The 13,521-nt window shown below is 54.2% G+C and overlaps 1 protein-coding gene across 1 annotated transcript in view; it reads left to right on the top strand.

Annotated features, from left to right (window-relative positions):
* Window positions 1–13,521, top strand: part of QSOX2 (quiescin sulfhydryl oxidase 2) — a 35,456-nt gene that overhangs the window by 13,465 nt on the left and 8,470 nt on the right. Inside the window, exons 2-9 of the mRNA XM_058524500.1 lie at window positions 2,012–2,112; window positions 4,176–4,224; window positions 4,932–5,037; window positions 5,183–5,273; window positions 6,977–7,122; window positions 9,122–9,253; window positions 9,517–9,646; window positions 12,445–12,567. Of these exons, the coding sequence (XP_058380483.1) occupies window positions 2,012–2,112; window positions 4,176–4,224; window positions 4,932–5,037; window positions 5,183–5,273; window positions 6,977–7,122; window positions 9,122–9,253; window positions 9,517–9,646; window positions 12,445–12,567 (878 nt within the window). The remainder of the gene's footprint in view (window positions 1–2,011; window positions 2,113–4,175; window positions 4,225–4,931; window positions 5,038–5,182; window positions 5,274–6,976; window positions 7,123–9,121; window positions 9,254–9,516; window positions 9,647–12,444; window positions 12,568–13,521) is intronic.

Below are 13,521 nucleotides of genomic sequence, written 5' to 3' on the forward strand. Positions count from 1 at the left end.
GGAAGACGGGCCCTGAGCCAACATCTATTGTCAATCCTCCTCCTATTTTTTTTCCTCTTTCTCCCCAAAGCCCCAGTAGACAGCTGCATGTCACAGTTGCACATCCTTCCAGCTGCTGCATGTGGGATGCTGCCCCAGCACGGCCGGAAAAGCGGTGCGTCAGCGTGTGCCCGGGATCCGAACCCGGGCCGCCAGCAGCGGAGCGTGCGCACCCAACCGCTAAGCCACGGGGCCAGCCCCCCCCAGACATGTTTTTAATATAACCTCTGAAATTTTAGATCATAGCTAGTACTCAGAGAAAACTCTTTCTACATGATTTGTAGCCCCATTACTGGTTTAGACCAGTGGTGTGTCGGAACGCAGGGCAGTGAAGAGCCTCCTCAATGTCTCAGTGACAGACGGTTGTGAGCTCCCACCCAGAAGTCACTTAGCTGCAGAAGAAGGTGAGCGGCACTCGCCTGGTCCCGGGAGTGGCCCCCTTCCCCTGCCTGCTGGCTCCTGCTGTGTGCTCTGCTGCTCATGTCTCTCCAAGGCCACCACACTGCTGTCTATCCTGCTTCCTTAGGCCGTCTCCTGCGAGCGAGGAGCCAGGAAAAGAGAAAACCTCGCTAGTCACCCTTGGAGGATGTTGGGGAAACGCTTCCTTTAAAATTGGCGGTGACTAAAGGGATGAGCCTAGCACTTACCTTTCCTGTATGAACTGCGCCTCAGGGTCACTGTGAGCAAAGGTTCCCCTGTGCAGAAGCGTCCCAGCCCGTTAGTGAAGCGGGGATGAGATGAGCCGCCACCGTCTGGCTGCTGTCTTCAGGAATTAATGCAGAGGTGGGCGGTCAGTAAGGAGGGAGGCAGCCAGAGGTCGCCCACCTCCTGACGGAAGCACACCACGCCACCTGGGAAGTAATCTTCCCAAAAGAGTCAGACGCAAGTCTAGATCTAGGTACAGAAGTTTACAGAAAATCCAGACAGCCGGAGCCCACAGGACAAGGGACCCGAGTTCTTTGACAAGTGAATGCCGACGTGTCTGCCCGTCGCAACGAGCCGGCCTTATTTGGACCAATTCAGACTAACTGTTTAAGTGAAAATGAGACAGTTAGGGAGATTCGAGTCCTGACCGGCCATCTGTTGCTCTTGGCGAGCATGTTGGTGTGACAGTGGCGGTGTGCTTGTGCTGGGAAAGAAGCAATGCGCCTTTGGAGGCGCAGGCTGGCGAGTAAGAAGTGACCGTGGTCTGAGGTCTGCTTGGACAGTTTTTCGGGGGTGATTGGGGGAGACCAGTTCACCGTGAGCCGGGCACTCTTGGTACTGAGATGAGGGACACCTGGGGGTGTTATATTATTATCTCTATTTTTTTTGTATGTTGGAAATTTTCCATAAGTAAAAACTTTCAAGATGGGAAAAAACAGATATTTAAAATGGCTCCTTTTCTGTTTGCAAGAATGGCAGCAGCGTTCGAGGGTTTGTGGGTGGCGTCTTGGGAAAGTGTTAGAAGCCACTTCCTCGTGTTGTTACACACCAGCGTCTTTGACTTGAGAGACCAGTGGTCGGATGCTGCCAGTGCGGACTCACTTGAATGAGTGCGTGGGGATGTTCCGGCTGCGCAGCCAGACTGCATCCGATTCATCTGCACGTGCTCCCCTGGTGTCCCTGCCGAGGGCTGGCCGCAGGCGCTGACAGCCCTGCTGTTCCAGCGCTGTCATCTGTCAGCAGGTCGCTTCATTAGGAGACCGCAGCCTCGGAGGCTGTGGAGCGATTTGCAAGTTCAGCAGAAATCAGTTCCCCGTGTTATCATCAGCGCTGGAGACACATCCGTCTCGTTGGCTGAAGTTCCGTTCTCTTCTCCGCCTTGACACAGGGGTGTCCTGTGCATGGAGGGGCTTAATTGATGACCTGAAGGGGGGTGTGGACTGGTGGCCCACGTGGATTCGGGCCTGGGCTGGGGCCTGTGGGGCGTGGGGCTGCAGGGGGCCAGCCCAGCGCCTGCCACGCTGAAGGCCGTGCTCCTGCGTTTCAGACTGGGCTGCTGCCGTCCGAGTCGCCGCCCTGGACTGTGCGGAGGAAAAGAACCACGAGGTGTGCCGAGCCTACGACATCCACTTCTACCCCACCTTCCGGGTGAGTGCCATCCTGCCCTCTCTGGGCAGGCTCCTTCCCCTGACCGCCTTGTCATCTGTGCCCACCTTTCTTCTCGAGGGGCTGCTTTTAAGTTGAAATTCACCACATATGTAATTCCTACATTTTTAGCATTTTGGGCGTGCTTCTTGAAAGTTAGTAGGAATTTCTGTTTGCAAAGGGTCACTTTCTTCATTCCACCCTGTTGGGTGTGTAAGTCGCCGTGGGACTGTACACGCACGCACACAGCCCCACTTACAGCCAGCAAGGTGACAGCCTGCATACCCAGTGGGTGTGGGAACGATCGGGAGGTGCTGTTGGGGCCCTGGTCTAAGGCCTCAATGCCCCTGTGTCTCCCACGCGTGTGGCCTGTGTGAGACTGGCCCCCCTCGGTGCTCCACACGTGGGGTGATCCGTCCGGTGCTGGTGTGACACCGGCCTGCTTGCTGGGTCTGCCCCTAAGAAAGGTTTGTACCCGTTTCTTCCACCAGGGGGCAGAGGGTAAACAGGGATCCGTGGATGGTCGGGAAGAACCACATGAATGTCTGTCTGTGCACGTGTGGGTCACATGCCTTCACACGAGCGCCTCACGATGACATTTCCATCTCAGAAAGAACGCAGTGCCTCTGGAAGGCATCCCTTAGGAAGCTCTGCGACCCGTCCCCCCATCAGCCCTGGAATCCTGTGCTCCGTGTGGTGCAGCATCCATGCTCCCCACTCTCTGTTGAGCTGGGCCGTGACTGTCGCAAAGGCAGCTGTGCATCTGTCGCCTACACAGACCACGCACTCTGACCTGCCTGGTGGCCCAGCCCCACCAGAGGGACCCTCCCCTTGAGTCCTGTGTCACTTGTCCAAGAGTTTTATCGCATCGAATGTATTCCTGTTCTACTTTGTTTTGACTGTAGGCACAGGGTGCTGTGCTGTGTGTAAGCCTGGGCCGTCTCTCTCACAGAACCACCAGCACCGTTGGGTGTGGCTGTGGCTTGTTGGTTTTAGTTGCCTAGTGATCTCCCCTTGTGTCACGGTAGCTCGAGTTCCTGTCCCCTCTCCCTGCTGGGCACCTGGGCTGCCCCAGGCTTCGGCGGCGTGAGCACTTTCACACGTGTCTCCTGTGTCCGTGGCAGGAGTTCCCCGTGGGCAGGGCCTGGACTGCAGCCGCTGGGCCGCAGGGCACACGAACCATCCCTGCTGACTGTGATAGTGACCACATCTTCTGTGTCTGTGTCCTGTGTGTCACCCCATCTGTGAAATGTCTCTTTGTGTTTGCCTGTTTTCCTCTTGGGCTGTTTGTGTTTTCTTATAGTTTACAGAACCCTTTGCATGTTCTCAACTCTCACCTTTATTTCAGTCGTGAGTATTGGGAAAGTCTTCACCCAGTTTGTAACTGTCTTTAATGTGTCTTTTCATGAAGAAAGTTTTTATTTTTTTTTATTTTTTAATGATTTTTTTTTTTTAATTTTTATTTATTTATTTTTTTCCCCCAAAGTCCCAGTAGATAGTTGTATGTCATAGTTGCACAGCCTTCTAGTTGCTGTATGCGGGACGCGGCCTCAGCATGGCCAGAGAAGCGGTGCGTCGGTGCGCCCCAGGATCCGAACCCGGGCCGCCAGCAGCAGAGCGTGCACACCTAACCCCTAAGCCACGGGGCCAGCCCCATGAAGAAAGTTTTTAATTTCAACATCAATCCTCCTGTTGTGCTCAGAGATCCTTGAGAGGGTCTGTCGTCCTCCCTGGAATCCCTCCCTGTTGTGAGAGCTGACCATCAGGACGCATTTAGCACCAGCACAGGGAGGGCACCGTCCTTGTGGTTCTAGCCCTGTTGAGTTAGAAAATGTAAATTACGGAATTCTGATTGGTACTAACCACCCACTCGTGAATCTGGTGGGAAACATGAATATCACAGACACACATAGAAACGTGGCTCGTCATCAGTTACTCTAACCTTTCTGGAGGAAATGGACTGACGCTTTGTTTTTAAGATGATGGTCATTTTGTTGCTTAAAGATTAAACATTTACACAGACACCAGGCAAGGCTGTTTCTTATTTGTTGTGTTTTTCCTCTTAGTATTTTAAAGCATTTACAAAGGACTTTACAACTGGAGAAAATTTTAAAGGTAAGGACATAAGCATTATATTCTATGCTCTTAGATTCACCTCATAAACCTGTTACAGTAAAAATGGTTTCAGGAGACTAGAAAACTCACTCAATGTGGTCTGTCCCCACCCCCAACTTCAGCATGTTTGCATCAGCACCGTCCTACCTGTCCTTCCTTTAAGAATTCAAGCATTCATAGTTTCACCGAGAACTTTTTATTCTGTGCTTTGCCTTCTTTGGCAAATACAGTGGTGAATTTTCTTTTTTTAAGTAAAGTTTTTTATTGAAAAAAACGTTTGGAGAAGTGCCCACATCACACGGGCACACCCGGTGAATTTTTAGGAACGAGCCCACCGGTGGCCAGTACACAGACGTCAGCCTGCGGGTGACAACTGTTCTTCATGCATCAGAGGTCGTTTGCCTGTTCCTGAACTTAGTGTAGATGGACTCGAAGCTTGTCTGGCCCCTTTGTCTCCACGCCGGGTGTGACATTCATCCCCATTGCCGTGTGTCCCTGAATCCCATGCGTTCCCACCCTCCTGGCCGTGTCGTCTCCTGTTGTGTGAACCCACCACTGTCTGTACCGCGCACTGTTGACGACGTTGGCGCACCCTGCTGGGGTTCCCTGAGTGGGGCCGTGTGCCCGTGCTGGGCCCTCTGGGGCCCTCGGGGCGTGGGTGCTCAGCACGGCAGATGTGGCTGTGATCGTGGCGTGCTTCCCCGCAGGGCCCGACCGAGAGCTGCAAACGGTGAGACGAACGATGATCGATTTCCTGCAGAACCACACTGACAGAAACAGGCCTCCTGCCTGCCCATCTTTGGACCCTATTCGGTGCGTAGTTCTCGAAAAAAGTGGCACATTACAAGGTGAATTTAGTTTTGTAAAATATAGATTTGCCTGAACTGCTGTGGATTCTGGTCTGCGATGGCCAGCTCACGTTCTTAAAAGCACTAAAAGCTTTTTTTCCTCTTAAAAGGCCCAGTGACGTTCTTTCCCTCCTTGACAACCGTGATGGCCGTTACGTGGCGGTTTTATTTGAAGGCAACAGCTCCTACGTTGGACGTGAGGTACTGTGTCTGCATCTTCTCCCAGCTGACCACGTGATGGGGTCCCTGTCGGGTCTGCAGTTAGGTTCCTGGGCAGCAGCAGCTGCTTCCACCTGACTTGTGTTCACGTGTTTTGTTAGTTCTCGTTAATTCTTGGAATTGTAGTTTGTGCTATTCAGCGAATTCACTGGTGTACAGAGGAGACTGAGAGTGGGGGTGCGCCTGCAAGCGTAAAGCAGAAACGGGCCTGTGAGTGCGCCCTCGTCCTCCGCGTGGGGCCGAGAGGGAGCACACAGGAGGCTCTCCGCGAGGCTGCTTTCTATTCTGCATTCCTAGCAATGTTTTTCCTCTGCTCTGTTCTGAACTCGCAACTTTTTGCTGAATCCAAGCTTCTGTATGATGTTGTTTCTATCATGAAACTTTGTCCTGCTATCATTTCACGTGTGGGTCTGAAGCCTTTGCCTTTGGCAGAGTCTCAGTAGAATCCGGTACCAGATATGGGGACGGATGAGAGGAGTTCCCTGACTCCCCGGTCGTCTGCGAGTCGAGAGGAGATGGCTCCTCGGGGAACTGCGTCCTCAGCACTGGCTGCCGCTTTCGCCCCGTCACCCGTGAGCCTGGGAGCGCAGGCAGGCGGCACTGTGCTCCCGTGGGCCCTTTTGTTGATGCGTGCATGAGCAGGAGGCCGTGGATGTCAGCCATCTGACCATCTCGCTGCGTCGCCCCACACCCTCTGGGCTTGGTGGTGACATCGTGCCGCCTTCTCTGGCTGACCAGGATTCTCATTGGAGGCCAGAGGAGCCACCAGCATCGGGACGCAGAGTTCTCGCATGACCCTCCCACTCTCCCAAGGCTGCCTCTCTCCCTTGCGCTCTCGGGTGCTGCCCTCACGCGCACAGGCCCCAGGAGGCTGCTCTGCAGCCGGGCTTGAGCGTGCTTGGCTCTAAGTTTACAAGAGTCCCAGTGGCTGCTGTGCCCGGGTGCCTGGTCCACACTTTCAGCAGACACCCCTGTTCAGGACACGGCTGGTTCCGTTGCTTCTAAGAGAAGTCAAGAGAAGCAGGTTCTGCGCCTGATTATCTTGGTGGCGCACGTGGGGTTTGCGGGTCGTCTTTCACTCTGGTCTAGCTCCTGAGATGCCACTCCTGTGGGTCCTCTGCCACAGAGACCCCGTCACTGCACCTTCAGCCTAAACAGGACCAGACGGGCAGGTCCTGAGGGAAGGAACGGCCAGCCTGGAGCCTGCTGGCACTTCAGCCGGCTGACCAGGGCCCTGCTGCTGTCTAGGGTGCTGTTAGCCTCCCAGGTTCAGGGCACATACCGCCTGGTGCAGGACACATGCATCAAGGGGAAGCTCAGGGCTGGGGCGAGGCCCCACGTGGACACGTGGCAGTGAACGCACTTGCCTAATGACTGTCGGTTTTGTGGAGGATGTGCTGACTTAAAAGCACCATCAAATTCATTGACACTCGTTTTCTTGGCTAGTCTGTACGACTACTACATGAGATTGTAGTTTCTGCCCATGGCCTGTGTCTCATTCATTTGCCTTAAAGTGCAATAAAAATTAAGCTATAAATGATGGCCTGGATTATAGAGAAGACAAATGTAGATTTGTTCCGAATGATGGTATTTCTCGTTTCTGTAAGCGTGCTCCTTTGTCACCACACTAGTTGCTGAGAACACTGCTGTCCACCGAGCAGGTGACGTTATTTCTCGTTGTCCAGGTGATTTTGGACCTGATTCCATATGAGAACGTCGTGGTGAAGAGAGCACTGAGTGTGGAGAAAGCCTTTCTGGAGAAACTTGGTGTTACCTCTGTTCCTTCATGTTACTTGATTTACCCAAATGGGTCACACGGATTAATTAACATGTAAGTGTGGTTGGGCTCAAGGAGTGTTTGTGACACCTGGTGGGATCTGGGAAACCTCTCCAGGTGTGGGGCGCCCCCGGGCTGGATATTGGTCCAGTCTGTGTGTCGGGGCAGCCCAGTGTGCTCCCTCCCTTGCTCCAGAATGAGAGGTGGGGCGGATGGGCTCTGGCTCCAGGCCCCTCACGTTCTGCTCTCCTTGCTAAGGCCAACAGAAACCGTCCGGATGCCATTTGCCTCTGCATGGGGCGCAGACTAAAAAGTAGACAGCTTGGATTAAGGTTGGGGGAAGCGTAACAGATGAGGAGGTTAGGCGATGTCCTGAAGCCTGTGGTGTCTGCCCTGGTCCCATCTCTTTACAGTGGAGAAGGCCTGCCCTGCCCAGGTGGTCCCCATGTAGCCCACTGGCCTGGAGGCCTCATGCCAACACAGCATGTGTTTACTCAGCAGTTCTGGGGAGTCACCGTGTGCTGGGGACACAGCAGTGAGAAGACAGGACGAGTTTCCTCCCACCCCAGGCTTCTGTTTCAGCTTCTGGAAAGTTTAACTGGGCACTGAGGATGCCCTACCCTGAAGCCTCAAACACGCCCCGTTCCTTAGGTATATTGCTGTTCTTAAAAAACAGATTGAGGGGCTGGCCCGGCGGGGCAGCAGTTAAGTGCTCGCGCTCCACTTTGGTGGCCTGGGGTTCCCAGGTTCAGATCCCAGGCGCGCACCGATGCACTGCTTGTCAAGCCATATTGTGGAGGCGTCACATATAAAGTAGAGGAAGATGGGCACAGATGTTAGCCCAGGGCCAGTCTTCCTCGGCAAAAAGAGGAGGATTGGCATTGGATGTTAGCTCAGGGCTGACCTGCCCCCCCCCCCAAAAAAAAAACAAACAGATTGAGGGGCCAGCCCAGTGGCACAGCGGTTGGCACAGTGGTTAAGTACGCGCGCTCTGCTTTGGTGGCCCTGGGTTCGCTGGTTTGGATCCTGGGCACGCACTGATGCGCCGCTTGTCAAGCCATGCTGTGGAGGCGTCACATATAAAGTAGAGGAAGATGGGCATGGATGTTAGCCCAGGGCCAGTCTTCCTCAGCAAAAAGAGGAGGATTGGCATGGATGTTAGCTCAGGGCTGATCTTCCTCACAAAAAAAGGAAGAAACAAATCGACTTCAGGGTTAGCAAGGAGGTTTCTGGAGCTGGGCCCCCTGGTGTCACGCTCTGCGGTGAAGTTCGTTAGGGCGCTTGAAGCACCTGGCCAGCATACCGGGGCCCCCAGGCCTGTAGCCGAGGCGGCCATGGCACTCAACGGGGCTTCCCGGAACACACTGCGATTTTGTTTCGAAGAAAAATGCTTGTTTTATGTTAAAAGTGTCATCTGTACAACTTCTTATAAAACGATGTTGATGTCTTTACCAACAACACTGCTGTGTCCTCTCTTTGGGAATGAACATGAGCTCTGGATGCTTTTGATGACCCCGAGCTACACTGGGAGTGCGCTGTAACGGCCCTCACACACCCTCAGGCTGCGCCCCCCGATCCAGTTGAGGGGCCATCAGGATGCCCCCATCTCCTCCCCCGGCCCCGACTTCCAGATGTCCCACTCAGAGCTGGCTGGGTGATGGCTCTGAGGCATGTTCAAACCCACAGTTTGAATAAAACTGATACTGGCGGATGCTCAGATCAGCTTTACAAACCATCTTAGTGTCCCATGGACGAAAATGAATCATAGTACTTACCACAGCTGTAACTCAGGTGTTATTTGTGGGTTTGTCTCACCTTCTCAGGTAGAGGGCCAGCTCCCTGAGACCCGGGCTTTGCCGCCACCCCGCCCCCCTGCTCACATTACCTGTCATAAATGCCAAAGAATGAATGAGGGGGAGGTCTGAGTAACTCCCCTAAATTGTGGAGGGGGGCTGTTCTCAGCCTGGTGACGTGGGTGACGGGGTGACCCCTGCAGAGATGGCCTGGGCCCTGGAGCGGCTCTGAGCCCGCCTTGCCCTCCCCTTTCTCACAGTGGGAAGCCTCTCCGATCGTTCTTTTCCTCTTACTTGAAGTCGTTGCCGGATGTGAGGAAAAAATCACTTGCATTGCCTGAAAAACCACACGAAGACAGTTCTGCAGTTGTGGTTTGGAGAGAATTTGACAGGCAAGTACTCCTCCTGGGCTCACACTGCCCCTGGGGAGCCACCGTGTGTGGCGTCCATGGGGCGGGATGTGGAGGGCTGCAGGCCGGGCTCGTTGGCAGGGTCGATTCATTCAGAACCCACCGCCGAACTGTTGGCCATTCAGGAATTATCGCCGTTGTCTCCCTGTGGGGAGTGGGGTCCCTCTGGGGTAGGAGTGAGAGGAGGGGTATTTACGTAAAGAGAAAGGTGGATTTTCACCTGACTTTGTAGTGTTTCATCTTAGGTCGAAACTGTACACGGCAGACCTCGAGTCGGGGCTGCACTACCTCCTGCGAGTGGAGCTGGCTGCCCACAAGTCCCTGGCCGGGGCCGAGCTGAAAACCCTCAAGGACTTTGTGACTGTCGCTGCCAAGGTGCGCGGGCTCTGGGCCGGGCTGGGGGCTCGGCTCCACAGAGCAGATGCTCGGGAGGTTTGCTCCCCCAGTGTGTGGGGAATTCGCCGACCTCAGTTAGTGGGTGTGCTTTCTCAGCTCTGGAGGCCTGCGCTGGGATTCATTTGGCCACAGTTACAGATGCCTGCTGGGTGCCTGACCCTGTTCTGAGCCCTGCGTGGTGGGGAGGGCAGGGTGTTGAGCAGAAGGCTGAGATCTGGGCACCTATTGGGAAGGCCTGAGGCGCTGCTGTCCTCAGGTGAGGGGCAGGGACTGTCCAGGGGCGGCACGGGGTTGGAAGGAGCTTGACTTGGCGTGGTGTGACGGGGGCACGTGCCAATGGTCGTGGGTGACTGTGAGTGGAGGAGGAGAGGCGCGTCTGGGCGAGGGGTTGGAGGAGAGATGCTGGACAGACAGCTCCCTCAGGGAGGGTGCAGGGGGTGTTAGGGAGGGTGATGGCCATCGTTGTCCACTGGAATCTGTCATGTTAGACAGGAGCTCGTGGGTGGGCCGGGCTGGCACTTCCACCCTGAGCAGTAGAGGGAGCAGGTGGATGGCTCGAGTGTTAACTAAAGTTTAGAGATGAGAGGCTGTCAGGGTCACATTCCCCCCAAGAACTCTTGGCTCCGGGGCTAATATTCCATGGCGTATTGTCTTTTTCTTGGCCCAGGATTCTTATCTTGGGCAGAGCAGCAGGAAGCTTCCCTGGGGATGGACCTGACCCCTTGTCTTGTTGGCCCTAGCAGGCCTGTCTGGACCCAGCCGTGGCCCTTCTGCTTTCTGACCTCTGGGATAGCCCAGCCCCCAGTCCTGCCCCCACCCTGTCAGTCACAGTGGCCTGGGAACCGGGCCCTTTGCTCCTGCTGCTGGCCACAGGAGAAATATTTGCTTTAGTGGCCTCGGTTATAACGCCGAGACCTGAATTACTTGTTATCTAAGAGATGAGGAGGCTTAATTAAAAGATTTCTCTTGGGCCAGCCCGGTAGTGTAGTGGTTAAGTTCACGCACTCTGTTCCGGCGGCCCAGCGTTTGCATGTTTGGATCCTGGGTGCAGACCTACGCACTGCTCATCAAGCCACGCTGTGGCAGCGTCCCATATACAAAATAGAGGAAGACGAGCACAGATGTTAGCTCAGGGCCAATCTTCCTCAGAAAAAAAAGAAAGATTTCTCTTGCCAGATGAAAGGTCCCTCATACAATAATTCACTTTCAGCACTGTGGATAGTCAGAGTTTACTTATATAGTAGGATTTTTTAAGAAAATGAAGGAGATAGAATTAATGTTTAAAGGAATGAGTCTCGTGATATATTTCAAATGAAGAGATGAAAATCGTCTAGACGGGTTTTTACCCCCTCATGCTGTCAGAGTTCAGAAATCTCCAGCTGTCCTCATTCCTTTAAGAAAGTGCCTGCTAGGGGCCGGCCGGGTGGCACAAGTGGTTAAGTGCGCGCGCTCCGCTGCGGTGGCCCGGGGTTCGCTGGTTCGGATCCCGGGCGCGCACTGACGCACTGCTTGGCAAACCATGCTGTGGCCGTGTCCCATATAAAGTGGAGGAAGGTGGGCACGGATGTTAGCCCGGGGCCAGTCTTCCTCAGCAAAAACAGGAGGATTGGCAGATATTAGCACAGGACTGTTCTCCTCACAAAAAACAAAAAAGAAAGAAAGTGCCTGCTAATCTGTCCCTCGTGTGATCCCCCGGGCTGCACTCGAGTCTCCAGCTGAGAGTAGATGAGAGCTGCCCTCCGCGGAGGAGCTCTCTCTCTCCTTTACCCTCATTTCGGTTAGGGTAACAATGCAGTTGTACACACGTGCTGCAAAAGCTCTGTGAGTCCGGATGACTTCATAATTTGTCTAAAGTTTACTTAAACTTTAAATCAAATGCTGGTAAAAATAAATGCTGGTAGGTTTAGTGGTAATTTGTAATCTGTGTAGGGAAGAAAAGACGTTATAGGATTGAAAACGTGATGGTTCTGCTCTGTTTATTTTAGTATCGTGATTAGTGAGGCTTTGGCTCAGGTTTTTGGAAGCTTTTTCGGCAGCCTTCATTTTGCACACTTAATAGGCAACACCTAATTGAAGTTCCTCCCAGAAGGGCCACGGTACCTCGGGATCACTGAGCTCGATGCTTGTCCGGGCTGCTGCTGCGCGGCCAGCTGCATAGCTAGCACAGCACGAGTGTGCACAGTCAGTGAGCCAGCAGGTCGCCCCTTTCTGCATAAAATCCTCAGTAGTGTGCACACCTTTTCCAAGTAGTTACACAGCCAGAGACGGGCAGGAGGCGGAGGGCGAGAGTGTATGCAGCAGGCAGATTAGCATAAATTACCATGAGGAATACGGAATAAGTAAGTAGGCAGTGATTTCAGAAAGGACCACAATGCCCTTGACAGCGTGATAAATAAGGCACAGTGTGGCGTGTCCTCTGTCACTGTGAAGTGGCTACCTGGCGTGGGGACAGGCAGCCATCGGCGCTGTGCTGAGCGGGTGGGCGAGATGCCGAAGAAAGAGGCTGGAGGAAGGGGCTCTGGCTCAAGTTCCTGGAAGGGTTGGCCAGAAGCCCACCCTGCAGCCAGCACCTCAAGTACCCCTCTGTCTTCTGGAGAAATTCCAGTTCCTCCAGAGACAGCCCCCTCCCCCCGAAAATGGGGGGAAATGGGAGACATTTCCTCCCACCAGCCCTGGTGGTCAGTGTCAGGGCGGGGCCTGGTCTCTGTCCCGGGGACGGCTGCGCCGTGAGTGGCACTTGGCCTGAATGGTCTCTGATGTGGTCCTTCCTCGCTCAGCTGTTCCCCGGCCGGCCGCCAGTGAGGAAGCTGTTGGAGACGCTGCAGGAGTGGCTGGCCAACCTCCCCCTGGACAGGATCCCCTACAATGCCGTCGTCGACCTGGTCAACAACAAAATGCGGGTGAGCCCAGCCCCTCCTGCTCTCATTGTTCTCTGTAACTGACCTGCTGGGCCCCGACGCAGCACGTGGGGAGAGGAAGCTGTGAGTGCGTGTGGACCTGCCTCCTGGCCCAACAGCGTGGCAGACACCTTCATGCCCGCAGCCTCACAGGCCCTCGTTACCCTCCACGTGATGGCCCAGCAATTTTCAGCGTCCCCATTTCCATGACGACTTCACATCCGGTCCCTCCTCTGTAGTGCTGTCACCATCATACGGAAGCCCTCAGTTTCAGCACAGTTGAGCAGAAACGAGCTGTGACAACCGTCCTACAGAGAGAATAGGTGGTTTTCTCAAGCATTCTAGCACTGTAGGGCTTTTTTTTTATTATTTAAATTTTTAGGGGCCAGCCTGGGGGCGTGGTGGTTAAGTTCTCATTCGGAGGCCCTGGGTTCGCAGGTTCGGATCCCGGTCGTGGACCAAGGCACCACTTGTCAAGCCGTGCTGTGGCGGCGTCCCATATAAAGTAGAGGAAGATGGGCGCGGATGTTAGCCCTGGGCCGGTCTTCCTCAACAAGAAGAGGAGGGTTGGCAACGGATGTTAGCTCAGGGCTGATCTTCCTCACAAAAAATAAATTTAAAAAATAAATAAATAAAAAAATAAAGTCTACAGTTCGCTCTTTAAAAAAAAAAAAAATTTTTTTTTAGTAAACTCAGCTAAATTTTACACCTAAAAAGCTAATAATGTGTTCAATAAGAAGTGTGGGAGCCCTGCTGGGGCTGCCACAGGCTGGGTGCTGGCAGGGGAGGGCCTCGGAGCTCCTTCCTCCGGCCGGCTCGGTGGCACCTGTGGCCACCCGGCGAGTTTACTCACCAGAAGTAAACCGGCGTCACGCTTGTCGAGACGTCGGCACGGTCAGCGCTCGCCGTCTCGCAGGGGCATGGCGGGCTGTTGTGCTGTGCTCTCGCGGCCTCGTT

This window comes from Diceros bicornis, chromosome 28, assembly GCF_020826845.1.
Source record: "Diceros bicornis minor isolate mBicDic1 chromosome 28, mDicBic1.mat.cur, whole genome shotgun sequence".
NCBI lineage: Eukaryota > Metazoa > Chordata > Mammalia > Perissodactyla > Rhinocerotidae > Diceros > Diceros bicornis.